The sequence below is a fragment of the Montipora capricornis genome, chromosome 7, assembly GCF_036669925.1.
Source record: "Montipora capricornis isolate CH-2021 chromosome 7, ASM3666992v2, whole genome shotgun sequence".
Taxonomy (NCBI): domain Eukaryota; kingdom Metazoa; phylum Cnidaria; class Anthozoa; order Scleractinia; family Acroporidae; genus Montipora; species Montipora capricornis.
The window spans coordinates 9,341,244-9,360,486 of record NC_090889.1 but is presented as its reverse complement, the minus strand read 5'-3'; the positions used below and the strand labels follow the sequence as shown (position 1 = coordinate 9,360,486).

The window sequence follows — 19,243 nt, the reverse complement described above, 5'->3', positions numbered from 1 at the left end:
TTAGGTTTTACGACACAGAAAATGTCTTCAAACTCTGTCCGACAAATTTTCTTTAATCAAGTGATCTTGATATCATTACACTATTTCACTTTACGCAATTGATTTTGTTTGCATCTTGCGAAAAAGATAATTCTTGTCACTACATTAAGCAGTCCATTTCTCAGGCATTATGCCCACCGCCTTTACTACATAAAGCAATATAGGCTTATGAGATCAGAAAATGGTTTCTATCCCTTAACGCACACTTCGCAACCACTTCACGCGGTACCACACAACGTTTATGCTCTCCCCTTTAACAGAACAATCAGTTCTGGTTATACCAAAAGTCAACAGTACCTCTGTTTTAGATTTTTTAAATGGTAAATCAAACTCATCTTCTAAATGAAATGGTTGAAGTAAGTTATGGACTTGACGAAGGGAGGATCCTTACCAGACTGAGCTCATAAAATCCAACTGTATCAGCGGTAAAGTACCAAACAACGTGGAATTTCTTTAAGCCCCACCCCTTCTTCTCAAAAGGACCCGATAAGAGAAAATATGGTGCCACCACGACGAAAATTTTGGGTTTTCTTTTTGAATTTTTTCAGCGTCAATTCTCTCAATATGTTCAGAATAATACAATGCATTTAAATTTGGAACGATAGAAGCGAGATAAGTCGGTAAATAGCCAGCCAAAAACCGCTAAAAATCTGTCCGCCATTACTCGGACGGCATTAGAGAAGCCTGTGATTATTTTGTAAGCGGTGGCTGAGTTGGTTGAGCACGGGCTGTCACGCGGGAGGTTGTGAGTTCAACTCCGGCCGGACCAACCCTCAGGGTCTTTAAATAACTGAGGAGAAAAAGCTGCCTTTGTAAATGCAAATGGTTAGACTCTCTAGTCTTCTCGGATAAGGACGATAAGCGGGAGGTCCCATCTCACACCCCTTCAATGTTCATAATCCTGTGGGACGTAAAAGAACCCGCACACTTGACGGAACGAGTAGGGCATGTAGTTCCAGGTGTTGTGGTCTGTCTTCTGTGATGTATCATGGTTGGGAGGCAAAAAGCTCGGAGATATTAGCTACACCCAGCTACTCTAGAAATCCGAGGGTAAATAAGATATATGATGATATGATGATGATGATGATGATAAGTCGGGAAATATCCAGCCAAAAACCGCTAAAAATCTGTCCGCCATTACTCGGACGGCATTAGAGAAGCCTGCGATTATTTTGTAAGCGGTCTTCACGTAAGACTTGGCTCGTGACGTCATACGCACATCGCTTCGTGGGCGTTTGACAAAGCGAACAAGTAGATCAAGGAGTATTGTATATAATATCTGCAAAAAGCAACTCGGCGATCTCTCACATCTCATAGATGGCATGGGAAATTAGCCGCGTTTATTTTGAGCGTTGCGCATATGACGTCAGACCCCAGGCGATCCAGCAAGACCCAACCCTTTTTCTTGCCCACGGTCATTTGCCGTCCGAGTAATGGCGGACAGCGAAAACCGAAAAACTACGTTACAATAATCATACTGTCCGTGGGAATTTTGCGATAAAAATTGGCATGATACCTATTTAGTACGTCTATTTTCTAAAGAAAAAAGGACATGCAAAATTTTCATCGTAGTGGCACTTTAATACAAAACGCAGTTTGCATTTCCTTAAACTTTGAGCCAATAGCTTGATATTTATTTTGCCAATTTCGGTTTTACGCATGGTGAGGTTGCGCCTTCTGATATCGAATTGGATTCAATCATTCGTCCCTTGGGATTAGGCGTAGGTTTTATTGTACCCTGCGTAAGTCTGTTTTACGTCAATGATATGACTTTTAAGACAGTTCATATTAGGGAATTTCCGGCGCCCGCGCGTTATCGAAGATCGCCAAAAGCAGAAGATAGCTTACTGGTATTCCGGTATGAATCTGGATTTTTTTGGCAGATTGAAAAACGGATCAACGTCAAGAACAATTAGATGGCTGCAAAATCGGGGACTGTTGGCCAATCCATTACATTGCGGCACATGTAATAATGGCATGGATTTAGTATCGCGAGAACCTAACCACATTGATGGATTTCAGTGGTAAGCGTGCATTGTGGAGGATCAGAAATTAGCCTCCTGTGACTTAACCGTACAGTAAGTCTTGTAAATGGAATAGTGAACAGAATGGATCTTCCATAAGTTAACAAATACGCCATGGCTAAATTATATAATAGAGGGCCACTCATGCAATGTGTCTATTGCTATATGCTTCCGTTCCTACGCACTACTAGGAACCCCGCATATAAAAAATACACAGATTGTCATGAGGCAGGAAACCGACCATGATTACTTTAGTCTTCGCAAATAGAGTAACTATTTCTGAAAGTGGTCTAGTAGATCAACTCAAAGATTTTCCTGGTTTTTACCAAAGTGTGATGACCAATCCGCGGGATCTATGATGTTATTTAAGAGAAGGGAAAAGACTAACAGTTGAATTTTGCTCCTTGTTCTTGCAGGAGATGTCGCACTTGCAGGAAAAAGCGAAGTATCAGGACCAACAGCTTTTTCGCAAAGTTTCCTAAAATTTCTCTTGGAGAGTTGTTGCTGCTAATTTATCTATGGTCAATGGATCAGAGTAGAAAACAGACGGCTCGCATGTTGAACATGAATAACAATCTAGTTTGTACAGTTTTTCGGAATTTGGAGGACGTGTGCTCCATAGATATCGGGAGAAATCCCATCATCCCATTCGGTGGAAGATGTGTTGTAAAGTGTGACGAAAGCAAATTTAACCACAAGGCAAAGGTTAGATTCTTTCACCACTTTTTGCAGAAAATAACTGAAATAATGAAAATTACCCACGGCATTCTGAATGCCTGTGTTGAGTAAAACATATTCATACAGTAATTCGTTTTGTTCTTGACACCACTAAGTTCACTAACAATGGGATATCTTGTTGCATTTTCTTGGTCAATTAGAATAACAGAGGAAGACGAGGAACAAACATCTGGGTGTTTGGAGTACTTTGTTGCGATACCCAACCATCCCGAGGTTACTATGAAGTTGTAAAAAGGAGAGACCGTGCCACTCTCCTTCCCATACTGGCAAAGTGTCTTCTGCCTGGAAGCGAAGTACATACGGATGACTGGGGGGCCTATACTAACCTAGAACAGCATTTGCCCAATCTCGTTTCAAGGCACAGGATCGTGGTGCATTCAGATAATTTTGTGGACCCAGCCACTGGGGTCCACACGCAGGAAGCTGAATCGGCATGGGCAGTTTTAAAGGGCCCCATCAAACAACGGTGTGGAATTTCCAAGGAAGACTTCCAAGTGTATTTGGATGAAAGGATGTGGAGTGGATTAAACGAGGTCATCACAAATTTCTTGCCGGTCTTAGCATCACAATATACTGACTTTGTCGTTTAACTGTTTTCAAACACGTTTTATTAGAGCATTTGACTTTTTGACTATGCTTAATAATACAGTTCGCACAGAAAACTCAAATAAAAAAACATATAGCTTAGGTATATCCGAGTATCCTGTTATCAATACCATGCCATTTCTTTTCGTAATTACTGTGATATGTTGGATAACATCAACTTGCACTACTCACTTTATTACAAAACTTATTTTTCGTAGAAAAACAATCAACAATAAAATATGCAGTTTAGCTCGTTTACTCCCTGCTTCATTGCCAATTTTTCTCTTATTTCTGTTGTTCGATCATACAACATTGCGGAGTAAATGAAAACTTACAATGGCAACCCTAATATTCCACCAATATAGTTTTCAGTTTCAGTTTTCAGTTTAGTTTATTTTGTTCGCCAGATGTTTTACAAAATTCGTCATAATTACAGTAATATTAAAATTCTGGCGAGGAAGCTCACGAGGAAACCATATGTGCTTATGATTGTGAGCTCCCTCTTACTTATACCTTTTATCTATACTATATCAGGGGCCCGTGTATTCGTGGGCTCCTGACTATACAACAAGGATATAGTTCAATTACACGCAAATTTAGAAGAAACGGGAATATAAAAAAAGTGAAGTCTGGCTGTACTTTTCTGTTCTAGTTGTGGTACCCTGTCCTTTATTATTTGAAAATTTATTGGATTCTAGTAACGCCAAAACTTTAAAAATTCCAGAATGCTTACACATTTGACTGTGACTAAAGTGTATCTGTTAACCTTCGTTCTTCAAGACACCAGTGGTGACATGTCGCCGGAAATTAAAGTTAGAGTGTCATGATAAAAAGAGAAAAAAAAAGGAAAGAAAAAGATCGACAACCGCTAAAGAAAGGCTTCCTTTACGCAAATTCATCTGAACTTACTGACAATGGCTGAAAGCATCCCAAAGTGACAAAAACAGCTTGATGTTGCTAGCAATTGGCTGCCAGGAAATACGCTGCTGGTAATTCCGGTTACAAATGAAAGGCGACCTCGTCAAAAAGTTGCAATTCACTTGACATATAGCAGACCAACCACACCTCATCACGAATTCCCAGAGCCTTCAACGCAAACCACACTCTCTTGTCCAGCTAGTTGATCTTCGTCAAACTGAAAATGGCCAGCAACTTGAGTAACTCTGACTCTGAGCTTGATCTTCCAGCACCTAGGAGATCGACTTCCCGTGAATTCGTCTGGCTAGAAACAAAGACAAAATCAATTCCAAGGGGAAGAGCATGGGACAAGCTCAACCGCGATGGACGCGTGAAAGAGCTGACTTTTTTTGCAAACTGGAGCGGTCGGCGAATGCGAGAACTCATCCAAAGTAGCTTCCCTGCACTTAGAGGTGAAGATTTATCAAGGTTAGTCAGTTTCTAAACTAAGATAGTCCAATTTCCTCGAGTAAGACCTTATTAACTATGCGAAAAACGCTCGGTTTTTCAGGAATTGAAAATACTGTTAAACAAAACAGAAATGTCAAGTTTAGCAACAATAAAAATCAACAGATTCCTTTGTCTTTCCCTCATTCAAGGATACGTTTATACAAGTCCGCGAGCCGAGGAAGCCAACTGACAAGAATCTGCACCGGTATTCCCGAGGCGAAAGAAATTTTAAAGCTCTTGGGCAGATCCAAGTCGAAAAAGTTATTCCTGTATTTAAAGCGACATAGGCCAGGTATTTGTGACAAAACATTAGTAAAAAACAATACCACAAGTTTAAAATGCCCCTTACTCACCTAATGAAGGGCTGTAATGCGTAGTTATAAAGGTAACCGAATTCACAGGAGAGAAAATCGCTAAGGGCATAAAGGTGCTTTGCAAAAGCAACATTTACAGGGCAGACTATAATAGCGTCTATTGATAAAAACCTCGTTCTCCTATAAGAAAGGCACTCAAAGAAGAAAATTGCGGCCGGGTAGTCTTATGTCTCGGAAAACTTAAAAGCACGGCTGTATTATTCAACTAACCCGTGAAGTTAATGAAGTTGAGATGCTTTGCAGCCCGTTTAAAAAGTTTAATCGACTAGCATGATAGGAAGCTCACTACATCTCTTAGGAAATGTAACTTACAATCTTAACCTAATTTATGTTCCAGTTTTTATTTTTGTGTCACACTTTTTATAAGTCCTTGATATGTGGTTGCTACATCATCATTCTCTTTTTAAATCAACTGGTTACCAATCCTGAGAACAGTTACATTTATCTATAGAGGTTGGAGACCAGAAGACTCCAAACTGTTTTTGATAAAACTACACGTTCGTTAATTATTACCAAACCAAGTAAACATGAAACATTTTATAGTGTACATAACAACAAGAAACAAAGATGTATTTAGAAGGCACCACATCCAATTAGAAAATAAATCTTGATTTCACTTATAGGTGCCTCTGCCTCTAGTCCAGTTTCTCCACCATCACCAGGACTTGCCACAGAGTCTAATTTGCCATTCATCTCATCATCACAATCTACATTAACCACTTCCCATCCTGCCTCTGTGACATCCAGCTACTCTACTACGACCACAGCAAATGCCACCTCATCAATCCTACCATCACGGTGGCCAAGTACAGCAGCAAGTACCCGAAATCATCAACCAAGAGGTGGAAGTAAGAAGAATAATTATTTTTTTAGGTGGCTAGGGTTTACCAAGCTTAAGTCACATAAAGACAAAACCAGGGTAATGTTGAAACAGACTGCCAATTCCTTTGGCCTGACATGCATATGATGATTGCCATGACAACAACCAGTTGGTTGTCATTACAAAATGGAATTCCAAAAGTAACAAAAATAATTAAATGGATGACAATTTAACATGAAATACACACACACACATATATATAATTTCTTTGTGCTCTAGGTCTTGTCTTTGTGGGATTTCTGAGGGCTTCATTGATCTTTAACATACGGTACAAAGTCTTGTCTCTCACAAAAGTCCCTGAAGTCCCCAGAAGTATGGTATGGTTACAGTTAAATGCCAACTTCTGGGGACATTTTTGTGAGGAATCGAACATGTCCCCATATTCTGAACTGTCCCACAGAGCTGGTGTGCATTCATATGTCTGTCCCCGTAAGAGTGCAGGGGTGAACGCACATACAATGTATATGTGTGTGTGTATATGTATATGCACTGATTTTTTTTTATCTTAATGTCAATACCTTTCTTTGTAAGGTGAAACAAGAAGATACCTTGAGAGGTTAGCGCAACAAACTGATGATGATGGTAAGCTCCATGTGATGTAATCTCTGCTTTTTCAGACAGCACTGAACAAATAATACAAAAACAAAAACAAATTGCAACTTCTTTCTAAGTGAAACATGACATTTTTTGCCATTTTAACTCCCTCCCTCCTTTCCTGTATGGGAATAAAATTGATCAATACAGTTTCTTTCAAGACAATGTTTAGATAGAATTGGGGGCAAAGGACCCTAATTGCAACATACAGAATGTTCCTGGTCACCGCCTCTTTGTAAAAATTAAAAAAATTGTAAATGCTTTATTTATATTGGATGTGCACTTTGCTATCAAGCTAGTTCACAGACACTCCACGTTTTAATAATCTGAAAGAAGCAAATTTAACAGAAACATGGTGAGAGGCAACCATTTTTACAACGCGTGGCAGAGTTGAATCGGTGATAACCGGAAACAAATCCTGACCAGAGGTTAGAATGGGATTTGAACCCGGGGCAACCGCATGCAAACCCAACACCCTAACCACTGGAAAACGCCTTCTACGGCTCACTTTCATACTCTAAGTGACTGTAAGTAACTTACAATTCAAAGATTGATATTAACCCAAAATGTTCATGTAGACCTACAGTACTCTGAAATTTACATTAACAAGATATTAATAATAATAACAGTAGTTATTATTGTACTCCATTCTTATAAAGATACTTGGGATCTACACCACAGTACATTTGATGATGATGTTATTGTTGTACAAGATCTTCAAGGTAAGGAAGTAACTGTGGAACTATAAATTATTAGACTACTAGTGTGTGGTGCCCTTTTAATGGGTTACAGTGTAACAATCTTGCTTTGATATTTGTCTTCATTGCCAATTTGTAGTGAACCAACCAGGCTCCATTTTGTGTCCACACCACTTTTTTCCTGTACCCTTTAAAACACTACGGACAGATTGGACACCACTTCCTAAACATGCAATTACACATGCTTTGAGCTAACCACACTGACTAATAAGAATATTCAGTTTGTCCTACCTGTTACCTACTTTAACAGTATAACTCTCTAACTCCATGATACCCCCAAGTAATTAAATCTATCTTGGATATATATATATATATATATTTATATCAAGATATATACCGGTATATATATGGCCTTATTGAAATAAAATTAATAATATTAGCGAGAATCCCATAAATCTGAACCTCCGTTTGCCTGTGTTTTAACTTTACTTTTTTGTGTGTATTAGTTATGCTGGCAGGCACGTGAGAGTTGCAGGGCAATGCTGATTGTTCTGCTGAATGAAAAGAAAGGCCTACACAGCAAAAGGGAGAATATTTTAAGGTAAACAAGTCCTCCTTTAAGTAGCGCAATGTATAAACAAACTCAATGCAGTTAAAATTCTTAAAATTCTATCCATTGAAGTCATATATATTGAGTCAACTGCTAAATGTACTTGCAACCTCTTTTAATACACAAGTTCAGTTTAAACTCTGTTTAAAGTGGTACTATGATCAAATTTTTACCCCTTGATTTTTTGAGTGTATCACATAGAATTCCATGAAAGAACAAAAACGCCATTTACCGTCTGCAAATATCTTCATTAGTTCCGGAGATATTTAAGTTAGAAAAATGGGTAAAATATGCAAATGACATGACTGATGACATCATACACTCAACCTAATATTATATTGAGTATATAAATAGAGCTACCTTGGCCAATTTACAAGGCAGACCATTGAAACTTGGTAGTCTAATAGTTCTACAGGAAACACACCTTTGGCTCTAAAAAATTATGTTCTCATGGCAACTCACTCTTTTCCAGTACCCACCCACTTGATTTCAATATGACTTTCAGCTTGAAATGTTAAACAACGCTACAAAGTCGTGCTAACATATTTATATGCTTGCTGGATCATGCATATCTAGTGCTGTTAGCAAATATCCAAATGGAACGCCAAAGGTGGCCAGAAAAGCTCATAATATGGGGAAGGTGTGGAACCCAGTATGATGCTATGGTAACAGAACTGTTAAGCTCATATTGTGGAGAACATTTAGTAGAATCTTACTGCAAAAAATGAAAAAATTCTGATATAAATTGGTTAAGACATCTCTTTTTTGGAACTAAAAGAGATATTTGAAAAAAGTAATCAGCATTTTTCTTCTCACGCAGACTACTTGTTTATGTTTCAAAATGGCTTAGATAAGAAAGATGCGATTTTCGTCATAGTACCACTTTAAAGCATACAGGCAATTTAGGCATTGTATTGCCAGCATTCTTCCAGCGAGCTAAGTACAGTATGGTGAATCACGCTCACTTTGTTCACAATGGACTTTATCTTGAATAGGCTTCTTTATAGAGTAGTAAACTCTGAAAATCAACATCTTTGGCTCTTTTGGGTGGCAGAAATGTCATCTGATGATGGCAAAAAAGGTATGTATTAAAATTGTACTGTATTTCTTTAAAAACAAGGTTTTTCTTGTCACAAGCATGTTTAGCACATGACTTGCAAAGTTAATAAAGACAACAACACCATAAATTAAGTCAAGATTACCCGAGGAACAGTTTTCATTTGACGTGAGAAGTTGTGCAATTTGCCGATCTCCTACATACATCTGTAACTCTCACACAACAAGGTCTAAACCACCAATATTCTTAACACTGTTTTTTTATGTTCTGGGTAAAAACAGAGTGTATTACTTTTGACCACCACTGCTAACAACATCATCTTTAACAACCTCTACCTCAAATACTATGTTTGTTGTTTTCTTTTTAAGTGCAGTGTGAAACATGTCCAACAAAACATTAATTTCAGTAATTTCTTGCCATGAATGAAAATAAAAGAACAAAAAACAAAAAAAACAAAAACAAAACTAAATGACCTGCAACATACATTGCTGCCCTAGGATTTAATAATCAAATAAGACAAAAATAATTTGGGCATGCTGCCATCCATGACTACCCAGGAATGACTACACCAAAGCTCCTCACTAAAGAAGACAAAAAAAAATCATGGCAAACTAAACTGATTGCTGAAATATATACTTGAATTATTGTCTTTACCTTCCCTTCAGTCCTTGACAAATATGGCAGAGGTGGTATGGCAGAGAGGATCATCTGCCTTGTTCCATCACTTGGCAGCAATGCAGCATTTGTAGGAGAAATTTCTGGTGAGGAAAAGTACACATACAAGTACTTGGCAGATACTCTGTTTGCATGCATCTTATTCCTACTAACCCACTAATGTCAAGTCAAAGCCTAAAGTGATCAGCATTACCAACCAAGAATGTTTCATTTACATTATGATGACAGCTTGAAGGTAGCTTTTGCAAACCAGTATGTTAATTAACCCACAAACAAACTCCAGCAAATTCTTAAACACACCGTAATTCTTAGAATTATTATTATCTACCAACATTTTCTCTTTAATACATTTTGGGTAACATCTTTCCCTACAGAAACAGACCTGGATGCACAGGATGTGGCATTTGTGCAACTACTGGAAAGGGCAAGAAACCTTACCCATGACCTCACTCTGGAAAGGTAATTCCTTATTAGGAGCTTCGCACTAGTAAAAGAGAACTTTATTTTGGTCTTAATGTTTTTGTCCTTATCATGGACTAAAAAGCACGAAAAAGGTGTTTTGCAGGAAAAACTGCTACATAACAATCCAATTTGAAAATGTAGGCCAAAACTCATAATTATGTATAAAACATAAGTAAAAAATTTAGAAGAAAAGACCTTATTAGTTTAAACAGAAACAACTTTTGGTGAGACATGCGCCTTAATTCCCTGAATAGTTTCAACACTTTTCACTTTGAATTTACTTCCCAAAAGGTTACTTCCAACTTTTGTGGGTATCCTTCAGGAAAAAGTTCGTACGCTCGTTTGTTTCAATAAAATCCTAACTCACATTCGCGTTTAAACGAGCTTTTAGCTCCTAGGTGACACGCATGTAAATAAAGTGTTATTATTATTATTATTATTATTATTATTATTATTATTATTATTATTATTATTATTATTATTATTATTGTGGTTTTGACAGGGAACAGCAGGAACACTGGAGAGCAGAAAGAGCTCAGCAAGAGAAAGAGCTGCGGGAGTCAGAAAGGAGTGACCAAAGAGAAGCACTAAATGTAATCCACGACCTCAGTCAGCAAAGGTAATTAACAAATCTATTTATTGATAAATGCATTTACTGGAAGATACAATATCAAAAGCCTTAGGTGCACGGTGCTTCCAATAATTATGGTAAAAAGAACTTGATTTTGGTACTAATATGATTGTCCTTATCACGGGATAGAAATAAAAGAAAAGCACAAAAAGCTGTTTTGTGAGGAAAGCTGTTATGACGATCCAATTTGTAAATAATAGCCTAAATATATATACACATGCATAACAAATAAGTATGAATAATATACCTAAGAAAAAAAAATCAAAGGAAAGACCTTATCACTGTACAGAAAAAAATAGAGAAAACTTTTGATGAGCAATGTGGCTAAGTACATTGTACTTTCCAGGATGGTTTACACACTTTCATTAATTTTGTGGTCTTGACAGGGAACGGGCACATTGGAGAGCAGAAAGAGGTCAGCAAGAGAAAGAACTGCAGGAGGCAGAAACCAGTGACAGAGGAGACGCAATTGAACAACAGAAGGAAGAAAAGGTTAGCGAGAACTCTCCTCCATAAAGTTACAATTCACCAAAAATGATATAAATAGTGGATATGACACAAAAAGACTTCATTAATTGCCACTATAAATGTGAATGCAGAAAATGGTTAGCAAATTTCACACCCCACACTAGTGAATGTGCAGCAGCGATAGTTTCCTTTATGTTCTCAGAAATGGGTAGATTCTTGAAACATTACATGCTGCAGCTTTTCTCTCGTGCGCTGGAAATTTTTTCCTACTGCAAAAAGTAATGTGATGTATAAATCTAGTTAATCTATTACTGGGCCTGTAATTTTTACAATGCTAATTATCTTGGAAACAAACAGATACGAAAGGAAAGGGAACAAAGACTCACAGAAGAACCAGATTCTGGGATAAAAATAATCATAAGAACTCATGATGGAAAGAGGATGCAGCGGCTTTTTAAGGATACTGCCTTCTTTCAGGTGAGAGAAATAGAGAATAATTATAAAATATTAACTTTGTTTGTTGTATAATGTGGGAGAATTAAATCATGAACTTTGAAAAGCTAATAATGCCTGAAGATCAATACACTACTGTTTACCAGATTCAAATACGCCAACTAATGTTGTAAGCTGAACATTGCCATGCATAAAGAAGTTAAGGACAGTGCCTACAGTTATTGCGCATACGTTCTGCGCATCTCCAGATACTCGGCTTTCCTATCGTTTGCAGGGATATTTTTGCACGGGTCAAAACTATGAAGAGAAAGTAGACCTTAGTAAGTTCTCTTGGTATCCAAAAAGAAAATTGGGGATAACCATGCATTCGTTAGAGAGAATTGAGCTTCAATTTGAGAAAGATCGCCATACATTGCTTTGTATTTCAGAGCTTTATACAAATATTGTTCATGAATTATCTTTGAAAAATGCATGGTTACCCCCAATTTTCTTATTGGATTTCAATAAAACTGGTAAGATCTACCTTTCCTGCATAATCATAAATCGGGCCAAAAATACCTTTGAATTAGTAGGCACTGTCCTTAAGGAGTAACTTGATGATATATACTGGTTACTGAAAGTGACTGTTGCTTCTTACATGTAGTTGTTCATACCTCATGATATCCAAAATGGCAGACATGACAACAGCCATAACAGATTGTGTTTGGAGTATTTGGGTGTTGCTGAAAACAATAAAATCACAAAAATATTAATATATAATGTAAGACTATAAAATGAAAAGGCTCTTTGATTATTATTTTTAATCCCCTGCTCTAAAACAAAGATCTACTTTTCTCTATTAACTCCTGAAGTGAAAAAGGTACGAGTTGGACATCTCAAACTATTCAATAGAATTCGCACTTGCAGATATTTTACTAAACTTAATTAATTATGTAATTATTTAGAGAAAAGAAGGCTAATTTAACCAGTCTCATGCAAATAAGTTCATTTCACTACTAAAGTAAAGTAATGCTTACGGCTATAGCAATCCAAATACATCAAAATGGGCTAATTGCCCGGCAGGATTTTGGTCCAGGGGCAAAAACCCAAGGAGTCAGAATGGCTGGTCATGCATATGCACACAAGGTCAAAGAAGTTAGCAAACATTTGGTTCTGTATGAAGCAATCCCAATTTGAAGAAACCAGAAGCGCAAGGTGGTATCTGGTGATTTCTTAGTTCTTGTAAGGTGGTATTGGGTAACATCCTTGCTGACATGAAGAAAGAAAAAGAAACAACATTAATTATTGTATAAGTCTAAGAAAGAAACTAAAAAGCAAATACTCGCTTCCAGTAATTCATAATATGATAACGACAAAGCAAGGCAGCTATAGCGAAAACTGTTTCTAATTAACTTCCTGTGGTTTTGTCATTGTCAGGAGGTGTATGACTGGGTAGGGTCATCCAATAATATGCCCTTATACTTCACCATCCAAAGGGGATCAACCATTGTTATGCACACAGACAGGTTGCAAACCAATGAGGTCCTAGACATTTCTGAACGAGTAAGTACTTGACAGGAATTTGAAAATGGTTATAATTGTGTGTACACTATTAATTTTGTTTCATATTGTCATTGCATTCAAAGAGCAGCCCTTAGTAACCCTTTCAATTTAAAGAATAACTTAATAGGCTTTAGGTCTTCCTTTTCATAACACCCCAATTCTTTTTCTATCAAAAAAGGTTGAGGAGGAAATGAAAGTGGCTCTAAACAATTCAGAGGTAAGCAGGGCTCGAAATTGCGACCAATACATTCGCATTTGCGACTAGATTTTTCCCTTTGCGACTAAAATATATGGAAAAGTCGCAAATTCGCTACTCGTTGTAACCTTCGCTCTTTCGAAACAAAAAGGTTAGCAGTTTCCACTTTGCGGCTTCTTTTGCTAAAATAAATAAATATATAGATGACAAAATTATTTTGTTTCTCGCTGTGAATTTTCTCTGCGATGCGATGTTTATACGTGCACAGCTCCATCCTTCGATCATTCGCCATTTTCAGCGGTTTCTTTACACACAAGTATTGCGTGCTCATCTTTTTTGCTAAACCGCTGACAACACAGTGCAGCGCGGCGATTTTGTGACTAAGATTTGCGAAATTGCGACTAAATTTTCGTATCATAACGCAAAATTGTGAGTGGTTTTTTTCGTTAATTTCGAGCCCTGGACCTTAAGGGAGAAGAAGTAAAGGAAATCAGAGATTAGAAAAGTGTGTTCGATGAGTTTTGTTGCTTTTTAACTGGGATTGGCGTGCTTTTTCGGCTGGCTGACTGACTGACTGACCGACTGTCAATCAACTTTCCATTACAATCTAGCTACCTTTGGTCACTCATATTTCGTTCTTACTCATTGCATTGTTGTTATCATTCATTTTGTTGTTTGTAATAATTTATTGTATTTCTGTGGGAGATGTATCCTTAGTGAGAATAGGCAAGCATTCAAAGTTTATATTGATTAAGTGAAGCATGATATAAGTTTCTAAAAATTTACAATGAAGCAGCTTGAGTTTCTCTAAATTCATTTTGTCTCGCATCGGATCGAAACTATAATAATAATACTTACCTAATTGCATTCCCAATGGAGCCAGGTCCTCTGTGTCCATGCTCTTCGTGAGCAAGGATCTTTGCCTCCAGGTTCTTGGGAGCATAACATTAGGCTTTCTAGGTTCCCAATCGAGCCAGGTCCTCTGTGTCCATGCTCTTCGTGAGCGAGGATCTTTGCCTCCAGGTTCTTGGGAGCATAACATTAGGCTTTCTAGGTTCCCAATCGAGCCAGGTCCTCTGTGTCCATGTTCTTCGTGAGCGAGGATCTTTGCCTCCAGGTTCTTGGGAGCATAACATTAGGCTTTCCAGGTTCCCAATTGAGCCAGGTCCTCTGTGTCCATGCTCTTCGTGAGCGAGGATCTTTGCCTCCTGGTTCTTGGGAGCATAACATCAGGCTTTCTAGGTTCCCAATCGAGCCAGGTCCTCTGGGACCATGCTCGTCGTGGGCGAGAGTCTTTGCTTCCGGGTTCTTGGGGGCGTAACACCAGGCTTTCTAGGTTCCCAATCGAGCCAGGTTCTCTGTGTCCATGCTCTTCGTGAGCGAGGATCTTTGACTCCAGGTTCTTGGGAGCATAACATTAGGCTTTCTAGGTTCTCAAGCGAGCCAGGTTCTCTGTGTCCATGCTCTTCGTGAGCAAGGATCTTTGCCTCCAGGTTGTTGGGAGCATAACGTTATCTTACTAATTCACCAACTGGCCCCTGCACAAATATTATACATTTCTGGCATTTTTTCGCAATCCATCACAACAGAGAAAAAAAACCGAACAAACAAAGTCATCATGTTTTAATTTCATTAGATTTTCAAATTTTTCCTGATTAAGGCCAAGTGTGTCAGTCGGTCCAAGACAACAGCCAAAGCCTGAGATGGTTTAGCATCCATGATCAATACCCGCTGAAATCGTAAAACCTGTGGGACTGAAAAACGATGTAAATAATGTGCTTTCAATCGAGTGCAAAAATAGTTGCGTAATAGAAACATAGAATAATTCCACAACAGTTCTAAATTGTGTTCTGTTCAAACACAAGTCACACCAATAGCTCCTACTAGTGATGGAAACTACTATAATAACAATCCTTAGCTAATGGCATTTCCAATCGAGCCGGGTCCTCTGTGTCCATGCTCTTTGTGAGCGAGGATCTTTGCCTCCAGGTTCTTGGGAGCATAACATTAGGCTTTCTAGGTTCCCAATCGAGCCGGGTCCTCTGTGTCCATGCTCTTCGTGAGCGAGGATCTTTGCCTCCAGGTCCTTGGGAGCATAACATTAGGCTTTCTAGGTTCCCAATCGAGCCGGGTCCTCTGTGTCCATGCTCTTCGTGAGCGAGGATCTTTGCTTCCTGGTTCTTGGGAGCATAACATCAGGCTTTCTAGGTTCCCAATCGAGCCAGGTCCTCTGTGTCCATGCTCTTCGTGAGCAAGGATCTTTGCCTCCAGGTTGTTGGGAGCATAACGTTATCTTACTAATTCACCAACTGGCCCCTGCACAAATAGTATACATTTCTGGCATTTTTTCGCAATCCATCACAACAGAGAAAAGAAACGGAACAAACAAAGTCATCATGTTTTAATTTCATTAGATTTTCAAATTTTTCCTGATTAAGGCCAAGTGTGTCAGTCAGTCCAAGACAACAGCCAAAGCCTGAGATGGTTTAGCATCCATCATAAATACCCGCTGAAATCGTAAAACCTGTGGGACTGAAAAACGATGTAAATAATGTGCTTTCAATCGAGTGCAAAAATAGTTGCGTAATAGAAACATAGAATAATTCCACAACAGTTCTAAATTGTGTTAGGTTCAAACACAAGTCACACCAAAAGATCCAACTAGTCATGGAAACTAATATAATAACAATCCTTAGCTAATGGCATTTCCAATCGAGCCAGGTCCTCTGTGTCCATGCTCTTCGTGAGCGAGGATCTTTGCCTCCAGGTTCTTGGGAGCATAACATTAGGCTTTCTAGGTTCCCAATCGAGCCAGGCCCTCTGCGTCCATGCTCTTCGTGAGCGAGGATCTTTGACTCCAGGTTCTTGGGAGCATAACATCAGCCTATCTAGGATCCCAATTGAGCCGGGTCCTCTGTGTCCATGCTCTTCGTGAGCGAGGATCTTTGCCTCCTGGTTCTTGGGAGCATAACATTAGGCTTTCTAGGTTCCCAATCGAGCCAGGTCCTCTGCGTCCATGCTCTTCATGAGCGAGGAACTTTGCCTCCACGTTCTTGGGAAACATTATCTTACTAAGTAAGTCACCAACTGACCCCTGCACAAATATTATCGCCTCACAACATAAAAACAAACAAACAAGCAAATTCATCATGGTTAAATTTTTTTAGATGTTCATATTTTTCCTGATGCAGCCATATAAATGATGTAATTGAGACCTGTTTGTATAGGGTGTCATCAATAGGTTATCGGGGGAGGATTGCTGTCCAGGTGAACTTCATCTGGATAGCATCCCTCCCTTCTGCTGCCTTTTCTTCCAGATTTCTTTTTTGGCGAATTTTCCAAACAGAGAGGACCTCTCAGAAACAATCAATGGTAAGCCAATAAACCATGCAACTTTAGCTACCTTGAAAATGCATGCTGCCAAGTTACATTTTGGTTAAGACTCTGCATTGTAGTGGGAATGATTCTTTTAAGAATTATGAAATTCTTTTAGATAGACAAAAGGTACTACATATCTTACTGTGACACAAATTGATCAGGGTAAGGCACTCAGCAACACTGAAAACTCTTATGTTTAGTTTGTGTTTCTTATAAAGCCATATGAAGACAGTTTAGATTTTAACAGAAAACAGTACCTAAAGTTAGCACTGTATTAAAACTTATCAACGTGCAATTAAGTATTAACTTAATTAATTTTCAATAATATTTTTGTTTGAATTTCAGAACAAGGCAACCGTTCCCTAGCTTTATTGCACTATAATTTATTTTTGTACAGGGAAGGTAAAGTTACTTCAAACATTTAGGACCAACTAAACATGTTTTAATAATGCAACATTAGCCCAAACAATACTATTTACTTCCAAATTTTCTGTCTTATTATTACAGATTTGGTTCTGCTACTTGATAATGAAATACTGTTTTTTCTTGTGGTCCATATAGACAATTCGTCTTGCAAACCATCTCATACCACAGCTTCCTTGAAAACTGCCTCAGTGGAATGTGGTGCTCAAATTGCATTGCCTTGTTTTGAAGCATCATCTGGAAAATCCACAGTTGGGGGTATGTAAGGAACCTGCATGGGGTTCTTATTTTGGTCTCGCTTGCTGAATTAACATTTTAAGTGTAAATCACTAATGATAACTTCATCCCTTAAACACCCTCTACACCTGCTCAAAAAGTATGATCGTCCCCTTCAACCCATTGACTCATAGTTGTGAGTCTTTTCTCAGTCTAATGCCAGATGATTTTATTCACTATAAATGGGGGCAGTTAAGGAGTTAATGGGATGATAAAGAAAAACATAATGGTAAAGCAGTACAACTTCAAAAAACTAATAGCCATTGTCTTTTGTACTCTGTAGCAACAGATTCCTCACAAGTACAAGCGAAAGGCAAAAGGAAAAGGAAAGACACAAGAACAAGAAAATATAAAAGGGAGAAAAAAAAGCAATATGACAATAATTGATAAGGATTTTAAATAAATAGTTTTTAGTATCGTCATGCTGAATTGTAAAAGTAAAATTTCTCAATGTTATAATACCATTTCCATCGATTGAAATAAAGACGTTTAAAGTTTTGAATTTTGTGTACACTTTGCCTTCAAAAGGCTGCCGCAATTATGCTGACTTTCCCTGTTGTATGAGGTGTCCCTTTAACATGAAATTAAACAGTTACCAAGGGAGTAGAGAGCGAGAGGGAGTAGAGTGGAGAGAGCATTCCACTACCACTAAGGTGGCCCAGGTTTGATTCTCAGACTTCCCAGATGTCACATGTAAGTTCTCAATTCTGCTACAAGAGGTTTTTCTCCAGGTGCTCGGCCTCTCCTCTCTCCTCAAAAACAAACCTTTGATTTGATTTGAGTTGATCTTCTGTAGTGTCCCCAGTTGGAGCTTCGACACTAAATACACTTGACACGTAAAAAACGGTTATTATTATTATTATTATTATTATTATCATTATTAGTAATATTTTGAGGTTTACCGTAAGTCCACACGGCGATTTTTTTAGCTTTCACACTCGCTGACCTTCCTGTAAATCGTAACGACAAAAGAGGCGATGAATGAATACAAAGTAAGTGTTTTGGAGCCATGAGAACCACATCAGGAGTCAGCTGGTGAAATACTTGCTTCGTTTGGCATCTTACCTACCAATACTATGCTAATTCCCAAAAAATCTCAACCCATCAAGATTTTCAATTATTTGATCTCATCATCATTATCATTAGAAAAGGAAAGGAAAGGAACTTTATTTAAGTGTCTAGTAGATTTAGCACTGGAGCACTAATTGGGAACACTTTAAAGTGAAATTAACAATTAACACAACAAGTCAAATGTTGGTTTTTGAGGAGAGGGGAAACCAGAGTACCCGGAGAAAACCTCTCGATGCAGAGTAGAGAACCAACACACTCAAGCCACATGTGACGCCAAGTCGAGGAATCGAACCTGGGCCACATTGGTGGGAAGCTAGTGTCTCACCACTGCGCCATCCCTGCACCCCAAAGGACAAATAAACGCTTGATTTAGCAAACATTAAGCAGAGTTGGTGTAAAGAGTTCTTACCTCCCTCTTTTTCTTTAACATTTTGTCTTCCAAAAGTCGACTTGGAATAAACTGTTAAGGACTGTGCCTACTATTGTTATAGCGCATACGTTCTGCGCATCTCGAGATACTCGGGTTTCCTATCGGTGATGCTTACCAAGACAGTGATTTTTATGCGCGGTTTAAAACTATTCGGAGAAAGTAGATCTTATTAAGTACTCTTGGTATCCAAAAAGAAAAATTGGGGTTAACCACGCATTTTTGAGAGATAATT

At 38.3% G+C, this 19,243-nt stretch overlaps 1 protein-coding gene and 1 long non-coding RNA gene across 2 annotated transcripts; one reads left to right on the top strand and one right to left on the bottom strand.

The window, feature by feature from the left end:
- Positions 1-4,255: 4,255 nt before the first annotated feature.
- LOC138058162 (uncharacterized) lies at positions 4,256-12,394 on the bottom strand. Its single transcript, XR_011133812.1, has 4 exons — positions 12,349-12,394; positions 9,661-9,764; positions 6,566-6,670; positions 4,256-4,608 (listed from the first exon to the last, which is right to left on the bottom strand). It is a non-coding gene; the product is annotated as an uncharacterized lncRNA (long non-coding RNA).
- Positions 9,676-14,254, top strand: LOC138058161 (uncharacterized). Its single transcript, XM_068904058.1, has 6 exons — positions 9,676-9,767; positions 10,056-10,140; positions 10,646-10,762; positions 11,161-11,266; positions 11,600-11,719; positions 13,112-14,254. The coding sequence occupies exons 1-6, from the start codon at positions 9,698-9,700 to the stop codon at positions 13,247-13,249; spliced, it is 636 nt and encodes a 211-aa protein (XP_068760159.1). The 5' UTR covers positions 9,676-9,697; the 3' UTR covers positions 13,250-14,254.
- Positions 14,255-19,243: the final 4,989 nt, after the last annotated feature.

Excerpts from the sequence above, each read along its gene's own strand:
- LOC138058161 (XM_068904058.1), top strand. The coding sequence starts at position 9,698 with ATGGCAGAGAGGATCATCTGCCTTGTTCCATCACTTGGCAGCAATGCA. Across the intron at positions 9,768-10,055 it reads ATTTGTAGGAGAAATTTCTG|AAACAGACCTGGATGCACAG; the intron begins GTGAGGAAAAGT and ends CTTTCCCTACAG. Across the intron at positions 10,141-10,645 it reads CATGACCTCACTCTGGAAAG|GGAACAGCAGGAACACTGGA; the intron begins GTAATTCCTTAT and ends TGGTTTTGACAG.